At 45.1% G+C, this 21,699-nt stretch overlaps 1 protein-coding gene across 26 annotated transcripts in view; it reads left to right on the top strand.

Moving 5' to 3' along the window:
- The window catches only part of TENM4 (teneurin transmembrane protein 4), a 766,066-nt gene that overhangs the window by 562,635 nt on the left and 181,732 nt on the right, over positions 1–21,699 (top strand). For all 26 annotated transcript variants that reach the window (XM_039490391.1, XM_039490320.1, XM_039490356.1 and 23 more), the window contains one exon: positions 18,351–18,452. In XM_039490391.1, the coding sequence (XP_039346325.1) occupies positions 18,351–18,452 (102 nt within the window). The remainder of the gene's footprint in view (positions 1–18,350; positions 18,453–21,699) is intronic.

Below are 21,699 nucleotides of genomic sequence, written 5' to 3'. Positions count from 1 at the left end.
CCTTAGCTGGTGCCTGGAGCCGGCCCTGGGCGCAGGCTGTGATCTTGTTTTAGACCACCTGTAAGGTGCCACCCACTACATTCCCCCATCCACCTTGAATTATTCTGCCCATTGCTGGCAGGAAGGCTCAAGGCTTTGCACTTCCAGCTCTGCCTTCCTTCCCCCATCCATCATGGCTAGCTTGTCTACATGGGTGCACTAGTCTGCACCAGAAGGGTGTAAATTCTAGGGTGCACTAGTGCGTTCTGCAGTAACCGACCTGTGTGGACCCTGCTGGCATGCGCTAAAAGTTCCGTAGTGCAGGTTACATAGTATTGTTTGAAATGGGACTAAATTAACGCACACTTTCAGTATGCGCCAGCAGGGTCCATATGGGCCAGTTAGTGTGTGACACACTTGTGCACACTAGAATTTACACCCCCCTGGTGCAGACCAATGCACATGTAGACCAGCCCTAATAAGATGGTGCAGCCAGGATTTTGCACTGTCTGAGGAATCATTTCACCCACCAGTTGCCATATAATAATGCAAAGCCACAGTACATAGAAAGGACACAAATGACCTGCTTTGACACAGGATATGAAAACTACTGTGTCAAATGAGTTTAGAGTCTAAATTTTAGATAAGCACGATGTGACTGCCTGACAAGAATTTGACCAGGACACCACAGCTAAGCTAACACCTTACAAAAAGAGAACTTTAGTGGCCAGAAGCGGTCAGCGCCTTGCTTATACGGTCGTTTTCAACAGCAGACTTTTAAAATATCTGCTGGAGGTTTCCTGTGAAATCATTAAATAGGACACTGTATAGGAGAATCTCAGACCCTTTTCAGTGTGTTCATGAGCTCTGACAAGACACGGTTGCTACCCTTTAAGTCCATAAATACTGTAGCATCTTGTGTTGTAATTTCTGTTGATACCATAGTAAAGAGGATGCAGCAACCTGACATTCCAGGTTTATGAACCTGGGTGTAAAAGTCCAGTGCCATATAAATATATCAAGTCCTATGTGATGAGCAGGTTACATTTATGTGCGGGGAGGGGAGGTTTGGGTTTGGGTGGTGTTGAACTCTGATGGCTGTCGTTTGATTTTATTTTTGTGGGAGTGGCACATGGAAAAATCTCTGTTTGATAATTGCAGAAATCCAAAGAAATAATAAATACAGGGAAGAAGCATTTCAAATTTATAAGCATTATCAAGGAAGAGGCAGGATCTAGTAGTCTGAGCACAGGACTGGGAGCCATGACTCTCTATTTTAATCCAAGTGCTGACACTGACTCCCTTCAGGCTTGTGTATGTTGTTTAATCTCTCTCTGCTTCAGTTTCCTGCTCTGTAAAATGGAGATAATACGATCTGTCTGGCCCACAGAGGTGCTGTGAGAATGAATTGATTGAAGATGAAAAGTGCTATATACCTACTAATTCACAATAATGGGTAACAGTTAATAACAACCGCAGAAGGCCAAATCCTGCAGCCTTTTCTTGGAAAAAACTCCCCTAACGTCAGTGGGAGTCCTGTTTGAGTGTGTTACATGTTCCAGGAACAAACATTTTGGACAGATTCCACTAAGTTTACCTTCTGCTTTCTAACTGACCAAACCTTCAGTAAAATCAGTCAGCATAGGTCAGTTTCTCTATATTGCAACACTGACTGTAATTATTATACACTACCTGTCTGGACTGATCATACTCTCCATTATTCATGTGAAAACAGGAGCAAAATGCAAGCAATCTGCATTCCCAGCTCGATGGCACATTTAATTTAGTAAAGCACGAGGCTGTGCCTAGTTAGAGTTTTGGAATCCTGCAAAGCTAGAAGGAAATCCACTCACTCAGTAGTATTGTCATTTGCTTTGATAGCACTTTCATCTTAGCCCGTTTCCTATAAGGAGGTAGATTTGCCTACCATAGAAACATCACAGCCAAAAGGATTGGACTTTGTCAACATCTTTTCCTGTATATGCACCCTGGCATCACATGTAAACCGTGGGAGAATGCGGCATTATAATTCCAATCAAAACTCATGCTGATGCTAAATAAGGGTAATTCAGGGGGAGGAGGGGGAAAAGATTATTGTGGCATAGTTTTCAGCTTTTAATAACCTTTTTTCATTTCGTTCCCCTAAATTACAGCACAAAACATCATAAAGGAATGGAGAATCAGTGTCTCTCAATAATGAATTAACCTTCTTGTAAATGACATTGGCAGCACGTTCTGAAATTTTTAATAGAAACACTTCTCTGAAAAGCGCCTTGTGGATTCACCTCTGCCTGACAGCAGTGATTTAGTCAGAGCAATCTGCTATAATGGAATAAAATAGGAGGCTAAGGGAGAACTGGAGTCAGCACATCTGAGACAGAGATGTTGGCCAAAAATCTGTTCAGTGGAGGCAAGAAACATCTGAGAGCCTGAAAGCAGCATCTATGAAGTCAGAGAGGGAGCCTGTCAGCAGCTGTTCCTGCTGAGCTATAGCAGGCTGGGCTATGTAGGGCCATGTTAAAATCAAAAGGAGGAAAGCATTCAGCTATGCGCTAGAGAGGGAGAGAGAGCGAAAGCATGTGGGAGGAAAGGTTGTCTGTTTACCGGTGCAGCTTCATACCCTAGCAAGCAAGAGGAAGTGCATGTAGAAAGCCCATTATGGGATGTGAGGTTTTAGCTAGCTTTTAGCTTCGGCAAGAGGCATGATTTAAGATTAAGAAAAGTACTGTCATTCCTCCTGCCCCTCCGCTGCCCATAAAGAAAACTGCCGGTGAGTGCTTTTCTCCATCAAAGTACAAAGAGTCCTAGAGGTTGTATTTATAAAGCCCAGTAAGTGTGCACAGCACTTTACAGTGCATATCAAAAGGCAGGCTCCTTCCTGCAGGAGCCTAAAATATAACCAAGCCCAGTACATTCCCTGGGACAAGAGTTCAAATGCAAGAAGATGTAGAGACATTGTCAGCCAGGAGATTGACATAGGAATACTTCACAATAGACTAGAAGAGAGAGAGGGTGCATGATTTGTCCTGGGTGCAAGAGGTGGCGCAAGAAATGATATGAAGCGTTCTGACTTAACCCTGTCTGAAAATTTCTCTGCACAGATTTCAGTATTTAGGTTGCTCCCAAGAAAGTCTAGTGGGAGTTTCTGTAACTCACACTTGCTTTCAGTACAGTCAGTGCCTATGTTCCACCGACTTAGCCACTTACAGAAACTTGGAATCCGTTAGAGGTTCTCTCACCCTCTCTGTTGGTGTCTGAGGGCTAGTCTACACTTACCAGCCGGGTCGACGCGGTGAGTTCGACTTCTCGGAGTTCGAACTATCGCGTCTAATCTGGACGCGATAGTTCGAACTCCGGAAGCGCCGGGGTCGACTCCGGTAGTCCACCACTGCAAAAGGCGGTGGCGGAGTTGACCTTGGAGCCGCGGACTTCGATTCCGCGGCGTCTGGACGGGTGAGTACTTCGAACTAGGGTACTTCGAATTCAGCTACGCTATTCACGTAGCTGAACTTGCGTACCCTAGTTCGACCCCCGCCCTTAGTGTAGACCTGCCCTGAGAGAGTCTAAATGTACGTGCTGAGGAGCCAAAAGAAGGTACAAGCTAAAATAGGATGGCATCTGCTTTAACTCACCCCTTCTTCCTGTTCCTCAAATTCTGAGTTACACTAACTTAGACTTCGTTACACATCGAGAGAGCGGGTGTAAGTAGGTCTAAGGAAGCCTCGGTAGCTGAGGATCTAGCTTACACCATCTGATCCATTCTTTCTGAGTTTGGCCCCAAGGCTCTCCTCCAGCAAAGCACTTCAATGCATACTTAAAGTTAAGAGCCCTTGAGTCTAAGGACATTGCTCGGATGGGCCCAGCTGTTCAGAAAAGGTATTTCCCTTTTGTTTGCATGGTCAAAAATAAGGGTCACTTTTCCTGAATCACAGCAAGACTTCTGAGCATTTCTACCTCATGGGGCCATTCTCTGGGCATGTAGTTAAGAATTCTTCACTTCCTAAGCTCAGAGACATTTCCGTCTGCTCCACTTGTACAGAAAAAAAATTGATATTAAAGAAAAATGACGGGTGAGGAAAGTCACAACTTTACTTGTGCTAAACTATTAGTGGTACTTCGCGTGGTCTGCAGATAGGTTTTGCCTTTAGCTCTGTGATTCCCCTTGCATGCCCTTGCTGACAGCTACTCCATTGGATGGCCTTTTTTGATTAGCCGCAAGCCTTCAGTGCCTTCTTCCTGGTACTTCGGATTCCTCCTGTTCGGTTCAGATACCTCCCACACAGGTTCCTCAGAGTTTTAAAGCCCTGTCAGATTATAGTTAGGAGTTCTGTTCAGTTAAAAGACCCAAAAAAACCCTCTTTTTGTTCTCTTGCTGCCCTGTGATCAATCCCCTTCTGTGAAATCACAGAATCTGCATCCTGGGTTACCCCTCAACACCTTTGTTACTTCCACCCACATGGCATCCTGTTACTCTTTGCACAAACCCAGAGACATTGATTTGTTTAGGAACTTTTCATGTGAATTCAGTGCTAATGAAAGATTGACAGCCGTGCACACTGAAATCTTACATTTATCCTGTTACTAACAGATTCAGAATAGGCAGCAGTATTGCAAGTGTCTCTGCTACTCCTCCACTATGTCTTAAACTAAAGCAATTACCAGAAACATTTTCAGAAGTGTCTCAAGTCCCATTTTCAAAAGTGACTTAGGCACTTAAGCCTAAATCTAATTGAAAGTCAGTGGCACTTAGGCTTCTAGGTGCCTAAGTCTCTTTTGAAAATAGGATTTAGGGCATGTCCTCACTAGAAACGTAAGTCAGCCTACGTTAGGTCGACTTACTTACTGCGGTGGTACCTGTCCACACTACCCTTCTTCTGTCGGTGGTGTGCTTCTTCACCAGGAGCACTTCCACCAACCAAAGAGGGGCAGTGTGGGGGCTGAGACCCTGGGCTGTCAGCTCCATATACAGCTCCCTGCCTGGAGCCTGGCTGCCCCCCAGGCTCTCAGCTCCTCACCGCCAGGAGCCCAGCTGCCCCCTGGGCTCCCAGCTCCCTGATGCAGCTAGGCTCCTGGCAGTGAGCCCCATACCCAGAGTCTGAGCAGCTCCCGGGAGCCTTGGTGCAGCTTCTGGGCTCCCTGCAGGGAGCAGAGAGCCTCTGGGAAGTACCAGGGTTCATGGAGAGCCACCATGCTGTACCAGGGCTCCCCAGGGGGAGCCGGGAGCCTCCAGGCAGCAGCCTGGCAGGGAGTGGAGAGCCTGGGGGCAGCCAGGCTCTAGCTGGAGCCCTCCACCTGCCCCGGTGACAGCCCAGCTTTCTTGCTAATTTAGTCATCGGTGCTGGAGCTGTGAAATTGACAAGAATGACATGTAAGTAACACAGTTCTACACAGACACTGCGTCGCCCTAACTACACCGCCATAAGCCACACACCTCTCATGGAGGTGGATTTATGTCGGCATAGTAGGGCACTTACATCGGCGGGAACAAGGCTGTAGTGTGTACACTGACATAAATAAGTTGACATAAGCTGCCGTATGTTGATCTTACTGTGTGGTATAGTTTAGTATATAGTATAGTTTCATAAGTTACTTAGGACTTTGAAATTGCAGCCTAGGCTGGAGCTCGGGCTCTGACGCCTAAGGATGGGGAGTCAGCTTCAGAATTCAAGCTCCGGCCCGTTTTGTTGGGAAGGGAAATGTGGCGAGTTGCTTGTATTTTTCACACTGGCTTGTGTTTCCTTAGTTGAAATCCACAGTGAGGTTCTTGAATCTTACCCTCAGCAAAGAAGTGACCATGTGTTTATCCAGGTAATTATATGGCCTTCCTCACTGTAGCATCTGAGTACCTCCTGTGTCTGCACCAAAGCCACCATTACTCCGTAAATCCCCTCACTTGTGCCCCAGTCCTGCAGTGCTTCCAAAAACTTTCTACCTGTCAGGGTAGTTAAGCACTGGAATAAATTGCCCCGGGAGGTAGTGGAATCTCCATCATTGGGAATTTTTAAGAGCAGGTTGGACAAACACCTTTCAGGGATGGTCTAGATAATACCTAGTCCTGCCTTGAGTGCAGGGGACTAGACTAAATAGCCTCTCGGGGTTCCTTCCAGTTCTATGATTGCTGAGCATTCTGATTTCCCACTGAAGTGAGCTGGGATGCTCAGCATCTCCGAATATCAAAGCCCATCTCTCTAGTTGCCCCAGTGTTGCCTGTGATTTCCTGCAGACTTAATACTGCTCCAGGTTTTTAAGTCCTTTTCAGTTTCAGTCAGTGGCCAATTCCCATCCTGCCATTTGGCTAGTGTCACTGCCAGACAAACAACGCGGAAAGCAGATCCCACACTGTTTCATTATTATTTCTGCCAGAGTTGTCACAGGACATGTGCTGCATTGTAGCTGTACCGTGCAAATTGAAGTAGGCTGGCTGTGCTCTTGTCTAACACCTGTTCCGACGGTGCGCCATTCTGTCTGCTAAATGGGGCTTTCTTAAACAGCTGGGGCCCAAGGTGCTTCCAAAAACCTGAAATCAGACCAGTCAGTCCAAATCTAGGTCTTACATAGGATGACCTTTTTTTCCTCTTTGCAAGTGTCCAAAAGAATTCTTGCATAACAACCCTCCTTCCCAACTCTGATGGTGTGCATAATGGTTATTTGCAGGACCTTTGAGTCAGAAACTTACGGCACCTCCAATAAAGGGGAAATCTGTGACACATCTCAAAGATAATTAAGTAGTAAGAAATTGTAAAGGTCAGACACGTGGCAGTAACAATTTTCACAGCCTCTGTTTCTGCATACGGTGTGTCTCTTCCTTGATTCTCTGAGTGGAAAGGCTACGTTTCAAAGTAACTTTTGGGAATATCCCACTCCGTGTAAAGCTAGATTAGCAGTAAACCACAGATGGAATAATTAATTCAGCATCCGCTCTCAGGACAATTTTTCTGGCATGAATTCCACTTCAGAATAGTCCTTGTAATTTCAGAAGACACTGCAGGAATGAAAAATAAATGTTGGTTAATGCACAAGGAATGTTCTCTCCATTTTTGATTAGTAGTTTGCAAGAGGGAAAAAAAGAGGTTTTTTTTTAACAAGCTCTGCCTACATCTGTACTGACATGGGCTGGTATCCTTGAACTCCCTCAGTCACTCACTGCTTGCCAATGTGCTGTTTGCCGCAGACGAGTTCTCTTGATCTTATAGAGTTTGTACTAAAGGTTTATTGATTGGGGTAATTACCTCGGCTTTAGGGTCAAGAAAAGGTTTATTTAATTCTAAAGTTACTTTTTTTATTTTGTTATGTTTCTTAGAACAGTGGAATTCTGCTTTAATGACAAGGCTTCTAGTGTTATCTGAAGCCTTCTGGAGAAATTTGCAAATCAAGAGAACTCCAGGACATATGGTTTTAGTTTTTGCACTTTTGTGTATAGCTCTGTCTGTATGTCCCAGGCTGCAGGCTAATGTAAGCACAGCTTGTTTTATTCCTGTGTCATATTACAGTGCAGCTTGACTTTTAATTCCATTTATGCTCTAGCAGTAAAGAGCAAAAATACGGGTTCTGAGAGTTGCTTGTATATTTTGGCAAACAGAAGGAAAGCCCTCTTTGTGTTGGAACAACGGGCTTCTTATTGCTTAATTTTCAAATGTCTGTGCTTAAAGGGTACCCATAAAATATGTGCTTGGATGCACGAGCAGGTAATTGAGCACATCCGTCGGGTAGAAGCCAACAGAGGGTCAACTTCTCCCAACAGTTACCAGAGATTTCTCTTGCTCTTTGTAGAGAGGGAAATGGTCACCACCCTGCTCCCTGCCCCTCTCATTCCCCTCACTGTGTGGTAACCATTGACCCATGGTGATGTTTTAACAGTGACCACTTTTCTGCATGCACAAATGCATACGTAGTGAACTCGTGACTCCTTTCTTTAATCCTTACAGCACTCTCTGCAAGGTAGATACAGTAAGTGGTGCTGAACCCATTTTATAGATGGGTAAACTGAGGCACAAGGTTAAATGATTTGCCCCAGTTCACACAGCAAGCCACCTGGAGAGTCAGAAACAGAATTAGGAATTCAGACCCCCAACCCTCGTCATCCTGCTCTAAAAATGTAACCCATTAAATGTTTGCCATTCTGGGTACTGCATCCATAATTTATTAGCCCAAGTCTGTGTAAAGTGAAAATAAATTTATTTCAATGTATCTAAAATGATAGCACTGCTTTATTTAATGACATTTATTTAACTGAATCAGTCCACAGTTAAGAGTGTGTGTGGGGGGGGGGTGTTTTCCCTAGAATATGTACACACATTCACAATATCATTTCAAAGGAGACTCAAAGCCAGCTTTAGCCTTGCCCCAAGCTACAAGCACAGAAAATGTAACATACTGGACTTCCCATTTGCTAGTTTAAACCTTAAGGCTGAATAATTGTTGTTTCCTATATTAGTTTGCAACAATTTATATGAGTGAGAAGGGACAAAAAAATTTGAGTAGATTTATGCTTGCAATCCCTTAGGCAAATCAGGGATATGAGAATGTCATTTATTGGACCATAATTCAGATTCTGAAATACGCCGTTTGCAAAAAGAAAGGAAGGAAAAGAAACATTCCCGAGGTATGGTCTAGAGCAGCGGTTCTCAAACTTTAGCAACCTGCGGACCCCCATTTTGATTTAAAATTTTTTGCAGACCTCCAAGCCCCTTGCTCAGCCCCAGGCCCTGCCCCCACTCCACCCTTTCCCCCAAGGCCTCACCCACACCCCACCTCTTCTCGCCCCGGCTCCGCCCCTGCCCCTCTTCTTCCCCTCCTCTTTCTGCTCCCTCCCTCCAGCATGCCCTATCCCTGCTCCACCTCTCCCTTCCAGAGCCTCCTGCATGCCACTGAACAGCTGTTCCCCAGCATGCAGGAGGCACTGGGAGAGAGGGGGAGGAGTTGATCAACAGGGTTGGCGGCCCCAGACATGATTCCGCCCCATCCCCTGAGCGTGCCTGTCCCCGTTCCTCCCCCTCCCTCCCAGTGCCTCCTGCACGCTGGGGATCAGTTGATCATCAGGACCCACAGATCCCCTGGAGTATCTATGGGCCCCAGTTTGGTCTAGAGCACCATTGTCTTACGTGCTAGTTGCAGAGGTGAATGTGGTACCCTCATTGTACATAGGAACTGCACTTTAAAGATTCCCTCTCACCTAAGTAATGAGGGAACTGTATTCAAGTAAGTAGGCTTTATTACACCCCAGGAACTCCATTTGCTGAAAGTTCCTCCCAGCTAGCTTATGACATGTGTGATAAACGAGTAGGTAAGAGCGTCTGAGATAGATCAGAGATTTTGAAATGGTCCCATGCAATTCCTTAAGAACTGTAATTTGCTGCCCCTTCTGTGTCTTTCTTCAGTGTTCATGTGTCTCTTAAGGTATCAGAGTAGAAATTGTGTTTGTTGTACATCACTAAACAGCAGAGGCACATAGGGAGAGATTTTCCAAAAGCCTGCAATGCTGCTCCAACTCTGGTCCAGGTCAAGTTGATGGGAGTTTGACCATTGACTTCAATTAGAGCAGAATTACCAGTGACTTCAATGGGAGCAGAGTTAGGCCAATACTCAGTGCTTTTGAAATCCCACCCATTGTGCTTCCAAGCAAACAGTGGCCTTCATCTATCAAGCATTCCTCACTGGCAGCATTTCTCTTAAAAAGGAGAGTGAGAGGTGAGGGATGAACAAGAGAGACAAGCATTCTCCCAAACCAAACTTTCCCCTCTTTCCAAAACCAGACTCAGATCAAACCTTCTTTAAGCTTCTGAAATGATTAGGCTTCCCCCATCCCACTTCCAGATTCCAGCTGGGAATAGAACCAGAAGTTCTAAAAATATGTCACGAAAGGCTGTTTGTGCAGCTTTTCCAGCTTGGTTTGGAAATAGATGTGCTGAAATATTGTGAAGAAGGTTGCTCTTGCACTAAGCTGGTATGCTGATGAGGGCTCTGTAAGTAGCTAGAAAGTATTTCAAGCCAGGACTAGAAGCAGAAGTGCTGAAATCTCACATGATGTGCTGGGGCCTTCGGTGGACTCACACGGTCCAGGTAGTTTGGATAAGCAGTCCAAGCTTTTGGACGTTTATCCAAACTGATTCCAGACTCCAAACTTTAGGTACTTCACCATTCTGAGTTTGAAACAATCCAGACAGCAGAGTCACTGCTGCATTGAGCAGGAATGTGCTGTCAATAGGCTGATGGAAGTATGGAGTACCTGCCATTAAAATTTTGTTTCATTGGTTCCAGCAGAGGAGGAGTGCGGGGAGATCAAAATGAAATTGGATGGTGTGATTATGGTACTTCACATTGACTTTCTGGGGAAGCTATTTAAAGGAATGTCTTCCCAATGCCCTTTTCCTAATGTAGCTTCCTGATACCTGCATGTGGAGGTTAGACCTCCAGTGGGATTTGAGAGTAAAAAGGGGGTTACGTACATGGATCTTTAATTAAATCAGACCTCCCAACCTTCAGAAAAAAATCAAAATCTGGCAAACCATCAAATGGCATTAGCAGTATCAGCATCAGACTAGGCGTCCTGCAGAAGAGAAAACTGAGAACGATCACTCAGAAATAATGACTGGGTTTCCATGATTCTGTCAAGACATTCACATTCCCAGCTGCCAGGTGTGGATGATTTGAACTAGAAAAGTAAAAGGATTCTAAAATACAGCTGAAGCAGAAGAATTGAAATGTCTGCAGGTGCAGAGAGGAAGGAACCAATCCTTTCAGACTTCAAATTGGGAAGGAAAAGGAGGAGCAAGAGAATATTGGATCCAGCATGTCTGCATTTGCTTTAGTTGTGGGGTCATTTATTTACCCACAGTATCAAGTTTGAAATTTCCAGGAGTCTGAAACCTGTTTTATTTCCTCGCTCCTCCATGATCCTGTGTTGGCATCATTATCATATTACTGTAGCAGCTGACAGTCCTTTTGATTTATAATTGCACCAGAATGAATTTCATTGAATAGCATTGTTTCCTTAGAAAGCAAATGAACCCCCAAGAGCTCCCGATGTGCTGGACAGATGAAATTATTGGTTGTGTTCACTGAGGGTCAGAATCTTCTTCAGCTTTAACTGTCTTTTACTTCCCAAGGGCTGCTATAGTACTGGTTAAACAGGGAAAGCGGTGATGAGGCTTACTGTGGCAGAGAGCAATTATTGCAGTGAGAATATTGGTGTGAATATTCCCCTGGGCCAGAGCAAGGACAGAGAGAAGGTGGCTTGCTGGGGCTGCCTGGGACCCAGGCAGCAACACAGGGTTGCTGAAACATAAAAATGACCACACAAACACACCGAGCACAGCACTGTGCCAGGGCCTCTGGTGGGAGAGGAGGGCTGCGGAGACCCTCTATGTCAGTGTTACTCCACTGGAGAGAGTTGTGGGGGGGGAGGGGTCTTATGCCTTGGCATCATTGGCATAAAAGGGCAATGATGAACTGGGCCCACGGATCTGACTCCCTTCTGCAGTCATTCACACTGGTGCAAAGCAGGGGTAAGACGCAACCAGAGCAGAATTGGACATGTTTGCTGCTCCCTTTACTCAGGTTTAAATGACTAGAGAGGGGGCAGGGCTTGTGGAGAGTCAGTTGTAATGGCTTCCTGCCTGGGCATAACTGAGTTTATTTGCTTAACGTGGAAAAATCCATCTGGGGTAACCCTTGGGATCACGTACAGCTGGCTGGCTGGTTGGTTGGTTTGTTTAATGAAAGCATTCATGTTTGTAGCAAGATTGTTCAACAGGAATACGATAGACAGGCCAAGCTTAAAAATCACATTAACATGGGAAAGGGGATTTAAAACATGAGCCGAGATGGGTTTTCCTGCAAGTTCCGTGCTGTGGTTTGGTTTTCTGTAAATGCTCTCTCCGCCCCCGGTTGGTTGGTTTTTGTTTGGCAGTCTTCTTAAGCCTCCAGGGCCACTGCTTCAAGGGTCAGCCAGCACAAGCAAGGGTGAAGCGAACACCTTTTTCTTTGACGGTGAGCAGGTTGACATGGTAATTCACTCAGCCTGCTGGAAAGCTTAGAGGCAAGTGCAAGTCTTTGAGCCCACTTCTTCTGGAGAGGCAGTGTGGACAACTAGTTAGAGCATAGGACATGGAATCAGGATTCCTAGTCTTGTACTGGCTTGCTGTGTGTCCGTAGACTAGTCATTTAACCTCCCTGGACACGTCTACACTGCAGCCGGGAGTGAGCCGCTCGACGCAGGTAGACGCATTCACGCTTTCCAGGCTCAAGCTAGCACACTAAAAATAGCGGTACGGGCGTTATGGCACTGGCAGGGGCTTGGGCTAGACACCCAAGCTCAGACCCATCCTGGACTCTTCAGTCTAGCAGAGAAAGGTATAAGACAATCCAGTGGCTGGAAGTTGAGCTAAGATAAGTTCAGACTGGAAAGAAGTTGTACATTTTTAACAGTGCGGGTGATTGACCATTGGGACATTTTACCTAGTGTTGTGGTGGATTCTCCATCGCCAACAGCCTGGGTTCAAGCTTAGGTGGCCAGCGCAAGTCCCTGCAGGTACCCCAATGTCACACTGCTGACTTCACTGTGCTAGTTTGAACCCCGCTAGCGCAAGTCTATCTACCACACTCGGGCACCGGCTTCTAACTTTCCCCCGGGGTGCTGAACCCCCGCTCAGCTGCAGGCCTTGCCCCTGCTCTACCCTTTCCCCCAAACACCCACCCCTGCCCCACTTCTTCCCGCCCCCACTCTACCCCTTTGCCCCAGCCCCACTTCTTCCTGCCCCAGTCCCGCCTCTTCCTGCCCCGTCTGCCCCCTCCCCGAGCACGCCCCGTCCCTACTCCTCCCCCTTCCCTCCCAGCACCTCCTGCACACCACAGTAGGTGGGAGGCACTGGGAGGGAGGGGGAGCAATTGATCGACAGGGCAGCCGGCAGGTGGGAGGTGCTGGGGAGGGGGAAGTGAGGGGAGGTTGGATGCTGGTGGGAGCTAAGCACCGCTAATTTTTTTCTGTGGGTGCTCCCGGGCTGGAGTACCCACGGAGTCGGCACCTATGCTGCCACAGCTGGGCACCTACCACGTAGGTATACCCGCTGTGCCTTAATTTACCCAGCTGTACAAAAGTTTGATATTATTCACTGTATCTACGTCGCAGGAGTTGGCATCAGGATTGATTCATTAAATCATATTTTTTGTGGATAAGCTTAAAGGTGCTAACAGTGCAAAGTATTATTACTAGATATAGCAAATGCCGGACAGCCCCAGATCAAAAGCACAGTCTAGGGATATTACCAAAAGAAATTGCTGGAGTATCTGCATTGAGTGGAATTTAATCAGTAGTTAGAAAACAGCCCTGGTACTTATTAACTCCTAGGAAAGCTACTACTTTCCATTGCCTGCTGGATAACTAGTTTTTCTTTGCCAGTAGATAATTCCCTCTAACTGCCTAGGGAGCGATGATTCTTGGTGGCTATCGTAGCTATAAAATATTTAACTTTAACATATAATTGTGTTACTGCAGCCTCTAATAGGATTTGGTGTCAGCTAGATGTCTGCCTTGGCCTCTGGCCCAAAGATATAGACCCGAGTTATTAAGCTGAATAAATAAATAAGAAAGATATACAGTTATAGTAGCAATACTGCTGACCAATGAGCACGGTAATTATCTGAAAGAAAAATCTATCCAGAGTCTAGCAATTTGTCCATCTCTTTAATATATTTATTGTATTTCATCCGAATAAAGGTAATTCATACAGGTAATTGTAGGCCAGAGTGATAGATGTTTATAGAGCTCACCACAATACATTTGACCTTTGCACATCTCTTTGTCAGAAGTAAAGTGATCCACTGAACAGACCACCAGCCTGGGAGCTAGCAAACATCAGTTCAGTCACACTGCCTCTGTCACACTTTTTTAATGTTGGTATAATTAGTATAACTGGTCTGTGCCTCAGTTTTCCCATTTGTAAAATGGAAATAGTAAGAGACTGACCTTTACTAAAGCCCTTTGATGTCCTTGGATGAAAGACATATATAGAACAAAGTCTTATTATTGGTATGGACAGCAAAATGGCGTCTAGATTTTCCTGTTTAATAAAAAGAGGTGCACTGGAAAGACAAGTAATAGGATGAAGTTATACAATGAAAAATTTAGTTTGAATTTCCAGTAACTTCCTAACTGTGAGCTCGCTCGGACTGACAGTCTCATATGAGACATGATCAAAAAACCTGGGCCAGATCCTCAGCTGATATAAATCAGTATTGCAAATGGAGTTATGCCGATGTACCCCAGATGAGGATCTGGCCTCTTATCAATTGAAACAATTAACACTATACTATAGAAGATGCTGAAAGTGTGCAGTAGGGGAGCAGTTTAGCTCTGGAACGGGTGTGTTCTTATCTAATAAATATTTTCCACCTTTTGCTTTTATAGATCTGAGACACTTTTGCAAATCCTTCCCTTCTCCCTGGGCGAGGTGGGTTTGACTAGTGTGAATTGTGGGGTGATGGTAATACCTAGGGATATGTGTATAGTTATGACAAAGCTGAAAAATAAGGGTTAGGATGGATACTGGAACTCAAACATACCCTAGCTAATATTACGGTATATGGGCATACTTAAGGGAGAAGAGTGCTTTTAAACACTTGCCCAGTTCAATTGGCTTTGATGCTTTATGGAATTTACTAATTTAATTGATCATAGCAACCATTGAAGTTTTAGCCAAGTCCTCTCTTCTGCCACATGTGTGCAAACTTAGCTGTTTTATTTTTCATATTTCCATGTTTTCCCCATATTTTCTTAAAACACTCTCACTTCACCTCATTTTTATTTTCCAGGCAATGGATAGAACAATGAGTATGTGCAAGCTGTAAGATTGTCACACGAACAGGATTCCAGCTGGTGCAGTAACACTTCTTATGTTTTCATGCTGCCGGCAGGCTGGCTTTAGGCAGGGGCATTTAGGTGCTCTGTGATCTTGTTCTGACTTGGCAACTCACATGATCAGCCAATCTCCTCTGGCATTGGAATCAGAAAGAGATGCAGAGGGTGGCTGACATGCCCAGTTCAGTCCTTCAGGAGCTATGACTCCTGCAAACATTAAGATAATCCCTGACTGACTGCACTTAGTAAAACTTTACTTTAGGCTACTAGATTTTTCATGTAGACTCCTAACCCCTGAAACCAGATCCAGCCTTATGATGCAACTGCAGGATTTTCTTAGGAGCTTTAGGTAGATGTGGTTTTGTTGTTGTCTCCAAATTAAAAAGAGCACCCAGTTTAGGAGAGTTCTGGAGAACCGGAGTAGGGTCACATTCTGGAATGCATAGAAATGAAATGAATGATGAATATCCCACTGCCAGTCAGCTCTTAGACTTCTGCTCCTCAGCCCCCCAGTGACAGTGCTTGTTTGGTCTCAGTGGCTACCAGAGATAGTGAAGGAACAGCATGTTCATTTAGCACCCACGGTTTGAAAATATTTTTTGAGCTGCGTGGAAGCAGCTTCCTTTCCTACCCTGACTTTGGAAAACAGGATGATCATGTAACATGGATCTTTCTTGTTGCTGAAAAGTTGGTCTCAATTGTCAGAGAGCTTTTGGAAGAATGTAGGGACCTTTAATTGCCCTGTGTTACACCAGCCAGGTTTATATTCTTCGCTGTCAAGCAGAAGTTACCTGGCACCAGCCACTGGGGGAACAATATTTTAGTCTTCTCCAGTCCTTTCTGTCTCCCTGGAAGGGGTTACTTCAGGACAATGATGCAGAAAAGCAAATGTCCATAAAATGAGGGCATTATAGTAAGTGTCACTCTCAGACTCATTAGAAAAATGTAACACCTCAGATAGCATTTAACTGTGACAAAGTGATTTTAAGGACCTAGCTTCTTATTATCAACACATAATTAAAAACTGAGGAGGTACTCTACAGCGTATTTGCTAGTGTGAATTTTCTCCTAAGTGTTGAATTATTGTCTGGCTTTGATTGCAATTATAAGGTCCATGTCCTTTCCCTCTGAAAACTGGAGCAGAATATCAGTAAATATGGTCAGTGACAAAGTCAAGATGTCATTTGTGGTGAGGCCACACTTGCAGAATACCATTCTGGGAAATCAGAAAGTGGGGAATAATTTTACCACTTTGAGTGTACATGGGAGGGAAAGGTTGTATCTAATACATGGGTCATTATGTATGTGTTTCCCTGCCCTCTACTATGTGGGAATGCCAGGTCTGTACAATTGTACGTGAATACTACATGCTGCCTATTAGTGTCAGTCACAGAGAGAATAGAAACTCTAAATACTACTGTAACTAATGGAGATTGATCTTTAATTAATGGGTAAAGCGGTAGATGCCTGTGGTTTTGGAGCAAAGGTCACGGGTTCTAAGCCTAATGGTGCATTGTGCTTTAGATGCTGACTGTGCTCTTCGTTGTTTGTGTTAATTGTTTTCTTACATGCAAAAGACTCCATGCCCCCTCACGGTTGTAAGGACCCGCCGCCTCCTCCTCTGCAGCTTCTCTGTTCAGTCACTGAAAATCATAACTTGAAAAGAATGGGAAATTTCTGTATTCCGTGGGCGTTTTATTAACATTGAGACTCGTATCATGCTGAGTGGTACTTAGAGTATCCCTGTTTCTTATTACCTTCAAGGGAAATGCATGTGTAAATACTGCTCAGAGTGAATGAGGCTTGCAGAATTGGGCCCATAATGGTAAGCTAAGACCTCTCTATGGGACCCTTATATGTATATTAAATAGGTACAAATCATTCAACTTCTGTTCTAAGAAAATTTTACTGAAAACAAAAATTCCTGACAAGGATCTTTTGCTGTGGCAATGGAATCACACCTCTATGAACAAGCATCATAAAGTTATGAAAAGCAACTATTCATAGGCTAAGTTGAAATTTTAATTGGGGTCAGGCTAGATATATAAATCCATCTGCTAATAGGTGAAGGCTGCAGCAGTGTCAAAACTGATAAAGGTCCAGTGTCCCTGCATTACTACTGCATTAACAGCGTGGTGAATCAGACCCAGTGTTAACTAGAAACTGTGGCGTTATTTCCATACATCATAAAGTGGACGTCTGCTTAGCATGAGAACCTCAGTGTCAGAGAAGTGATAAGTCTTTCTTTACCTGCACAATAAAGCCCAGGACTTATTGGAACTATATGTGGGGTCCTGAAACTCAGTTTTTATTATTTAAAACTGCTGTTGCACTCTATGGATGATTAAATTACACCTTGTCCATTACTGTGGCCTTCAGGATCCCCTATCAATCAGGGCAGAGCCAATCAGAAATAGGCTTCCTTTCTGTCAAGTTCAGAAACTAATACCACTTTTGGCTCCAGATGTTTCAGCTCATTAGACGAACAGGAGGTTTACAAATAGGTTTGCTACCACAAGGCCCTATGAATTAAGTACCTGAGAGTGCGGAGTTATTGTCCAGTGCTCTACCATTCCCAACCTGTATAAGTGAATCCAGTTTTAATATAATGTGCATTTCACTTTGAGGAAATCTGAAATAATAGCCTGGGATGAACCATAATGTGTTATCATCTTTCCAAGCTACACACAAAAAACTACCCTACCTTTACTCAACCTTCACTTAAGAAAAGAGTGGTTTTCATTCCCTTTGTCATTGAAAAATAAGGTTTAATAAGTCATGTGCTTCTTTTTATTAAAGACAAACTGTAAATACTATGCTCTGAGCTGGCATTGGAACAATACAGAGAGCACTAGACATAATTTTCCTCACCTATTAACTGTTCTTGGAAGATGATTATCTAATGTTTTGTCACAGTCGGGTAATTTGTGGAGTTAACTTGAAACCATATCAGGCATGGAATTGTCTCCCAAGGGAAACAGTGGTAGTCACATTGTGTGGGACTTTAAATAACACCTTACACAACACCCTAGAAAATGTACTATGGGAAGCAGGGAGATTGACAAGATGATCCTGTAGGGTTTTACCATCTCCATCTTCCAGATTTGCATTTGTAATGCACTTAGTCTAGGGGAAATTCCAGTTTCAGATCAACTCTATTCTTTTCAGATAAATACCTCCAAATTCAAAGGTTCTTGAATCTGCAAAATTGGTCTGGAGATCTTGCAAGAGAACAAGTTCTGACAGGAGGTTTCTGGTATTTCTTGTCTCCAGTCAAATCATAAATAGGAAGTGCATAGAAAAATAATAGAGGAGACCAGTTACCAGGAATTGTTCAGACTCTGGGTGAAGTTTTGACTCGTTTTAATGGGTTTGCTGATCCATATTTTTTATAGTATTGTAGTATCTGCGCTATTGTGTACACACTTTAAGTTATCAGACTGCTGATGGGCTCTGTCGAAGACAGAAGATTTTTCTTGCCTAAAGAAAGTATTTCAATTCTCTTTTCATCTTCTAGAATCAGTGGATAATTGTCCCAGTAACTGCTATGGGAATGGAGACTGTGTTTCTGGAACCTGCCATTGCTTTCTCGGCTTTCTGGGTCCCGACTGCGGCAGAGGTAGGCATTTGTATCTGTTTCAGTAACATCTATACACGTTGTTTCCTCCGGTTACAATTCTCAGAGCGTGTTGGAAGTGTATGCTCATGGTTCTGTTCTTCGTAAGTAAACCTGCTGCAGATTGTGATGGTGCAGTAGAGTGGAAACTGATTGGCTTTGTGGGTTTGTTTGTTTATTACTTGCCATGCTTGCGGTAACCTTAGTGACACAAACCTCTAAGCCCCCCACCTCACCCCGTAGCTGCATGTGAGCAAACAATGAGGATAATGACTCACCAGGAGCTCTCTCTTTGGGAATGTGTTGAGAAAAGGTGGCTTAGAAAGGCTGTGCTATTGTCTCTCCAACAGACCACTTTATCTGTGGATTAGCAGGACTTTATAACGATCCTTTGTCTTCAGCCATCAAGAAGGTGGTCCTTAAGCACCCTCCTCCCTGCCTTAGGCCTCAGAGGTCTCCCTGGCTTACCATAGATGACCTGCAGCAACCAAAGTGAGGGGGAAGACAGATAAGGGTAGATTAAGGCAACCCATGACACCACCTCTGTTTTAGGAGGTTGACACAGGCATTGCTCGCACAAGGAACCCACCTCCGCCCCTAGGCCAGTGCTCCCTGTCTTAAGGCTGGTTAGAGTCGTTCCCAAAGGAGGGTGAGCAAACCCCCACCCAACGGAGCACAGGGCTCTGTGTGAGACTCCTGTTCACACCACCTCCTCACAGCCCAGGGGAAGGGATGACAATAAAGGTCCCTTCCCTTCTGCGCACAGAATTCTCTGCTCAGCTGGTTGTCCGAAGTGTGCCCCAGTGGGTTTCAGAGCTCACAATCCAGTAAAATGAATGGGACAATTCACACCTCTTAGAACTCTTGTTTCAGGCTGCCTGCAGACTCAGGTAGATGTCAATGTATACATTCCAGTTGGTTCACATTAGCTTCTTAACCACAAGGGCTAGAAACATCACTGGAGTTTCTATACCTCCACCATGGCAACTGCAAAGTCTCCATCAGCAGATGTGCTTAGAGGGGTGGACATCTTGATTAATCTGGCTGGTCTGAGTCCTTCTTATTGTCAAAAAATTGTGTGGCTAAAACCCCGTAGATCCAGATCACACTGTCTGCCTCCACGTGGAAAGGAATATCTGGGGGGACTGCTGCTATTTGTGCGTATGTGTGATGTGGTGCCTGCCCCACACTGGGCTCTAGGGTTAATAGAGCCCTTGGGAGGCTGTGCAGGAAGCGGCCAATCAGAGACGGGCTGCAAGGAGCAGCCAATCAGGGCTGGGCTGGCCCATATAAGAAGGGCTGCAGAGCAGAACAGCTTCAGTCACTCTCTGGAGCTTGAGGAGGGAGGTGGACTGGCTGCCTTGCAGGCTGAAGGCAGCAATCACCCTGGACAGAGCAGGCAGAGACCCAGGGAGCTAAAGGCAGCTCCTGGCAGGCTGCAGGGATTTGCAGGCTGAGGCCCTGAGGCAAGGGCAAAGAGGGTGCTGGGGCTAATGGGAACTGGCCCAGGGAGATCTACTGAGGAGCTAGGTAGGGCACCCAGCAAGTGGCTGCCATATACAGGGTCCCAGAGTAGTGGGCGGGCCTGGGTTCACCCCCATCGTCACTGAGGAAGTGACCAGACATTAGGTCACAGTTGAGGGAAGTGGCTGGACAGCCGACTGCAGGTCCCCCAGAATAGGGGAGCACAGAATGCGGCACAGCTGGAGGGCTGGGAGTGACCTGGCTCCCTGGAGCAGAAGTGATGGTGGCGAGACACCACCGGAAAAGGGCACACCCACTAGCAGAGCTGATCCCCAGGACAGCCAGCAGGGGGCGCCGCAGTGGGGTGAGTTGCACCACATTACAATGTGTTTTCTGTTGGATTTTCAGCCCGTGGTGCTCCCTGCGGTACTTGTTAAGTGGGAGCATCTTGCCGTGAGTCGTGATACCAGTGCTCCGGGATCTGGTTGGCTGCCTGTTGGTTTCCAGTTGGAGTTTAAGGTGTTGGGTTTGGCCTGCAAATCACTCAATGGCTTGGGGACCTGAGAGGCCACCTCTCTCTGTATGCCATACTGCTGCTGTGGAGATCAGTAAAGATGCTCAGGCTGTAGTTCCACGGGTTTAATTCAGCTTTGGCATTTGCTTTTCAGCTTGGCCTGAAAAATTGTGGGATCAGTTATTGCATGCTGCAAGGCTCATCTTTTGGGGGAAGAAGCATGAGGAGGCCTCACAGCAGCTGGAAATGGGGATCAGGGGCTGAACAAAGAGTCATTATTAACTTTTTCCTGGCTGGTTAGTTTTAGCCGCATGAGGGAGACAAGGCTGCTAGATTTATATTGCTGAGCTAGAATGTTGGATCGATCCCAGGGTCACCTAGAGCAAGGGAGAAGGGGCTCTTTTATTTTGTAAAGATCCAAGCAAACGAATGAAGTATTTTGCAGTGATATTCTTTAGTGCTGCACTTTACAATAAGTGGTGAGTGTTTGGGTCAGTGCAATCGTATTTGTTCAAGGGAATTACCATAATTTAAACAAGAGCACACAAAACCATCCTTAACCCTGTTTGGCTAGAATCTGAATTATAAAGATTCCACATCTGTAATGGTCCAGCTAAAAGACATGGTTTTTAAAATGAGGTACGAAGGGAAGGGATTAAAGAATTCCAAAAATCCCTGCTTTCCCTATAATTGTGGGACGCAACAAAGGAGACATTGCAATCACGGTTGCCTTGTCATTCTCAGCAGCTGTTTAGAGACAATCATGGACGTGTTCTCACACAGGTCTCTTTAGCACTCTAGCCTTCTCACATGTGGCCTGCAATTTATCTGATCTTGTACTGAGTGATCAACTGTCTTGTCAGAACACAGGTAAATCTGTCTCAGCACCTGTGTAGTCTCACTGGTTAAAGGGGATTATTCGTTGTCCTTGTTCAGGAAAACCGTGGCTCTGTCTTCTCCCTGTACCTTGAAATAGGCTCCATTATTCAGTGTTTTAAATTTTAGACAGGTGAATGGAAACCTTCAGTCAGGTCAGCTAAAAAGTTAAATTACAGAGCTTCTTTTGTTCTGGGTAGTGTGTAGCACCTAATACATCTTACCCAATTTATGCCTTGTGCTGTGCACACAGATATCACCTTGCAAATGATGCACTTGACACATATACTCTCAATGTACCTTATTTCAGGCAAATAAAGCACTGTTTTGGAACAAGCAAGCATTTCCAAGGTCTTTTCCCCTGTAAATCTCTTGTATTTTAATCAGGAAAATATG

This window comes from Mauremys reevesii, linkage group 1 (genome assembly GCF_016161935.1).
Source record: "Mauremys reevesii isolate NIE-2019 linkage group 1, ASM1616193v1, whole genome shotgun sequence".
In the NCBI taxonomy this organism is placed as follows: Eukaryota; Metazoa; Chordata; order Testudines; family Geoemydidae; genus Mauremys; species Mauremys reevesii.
The sequence above is the reverse complement of the archived record's forward strand: the minus strand, read 5'-3'. Positions and strand labels throughout refer to the sequence as shown.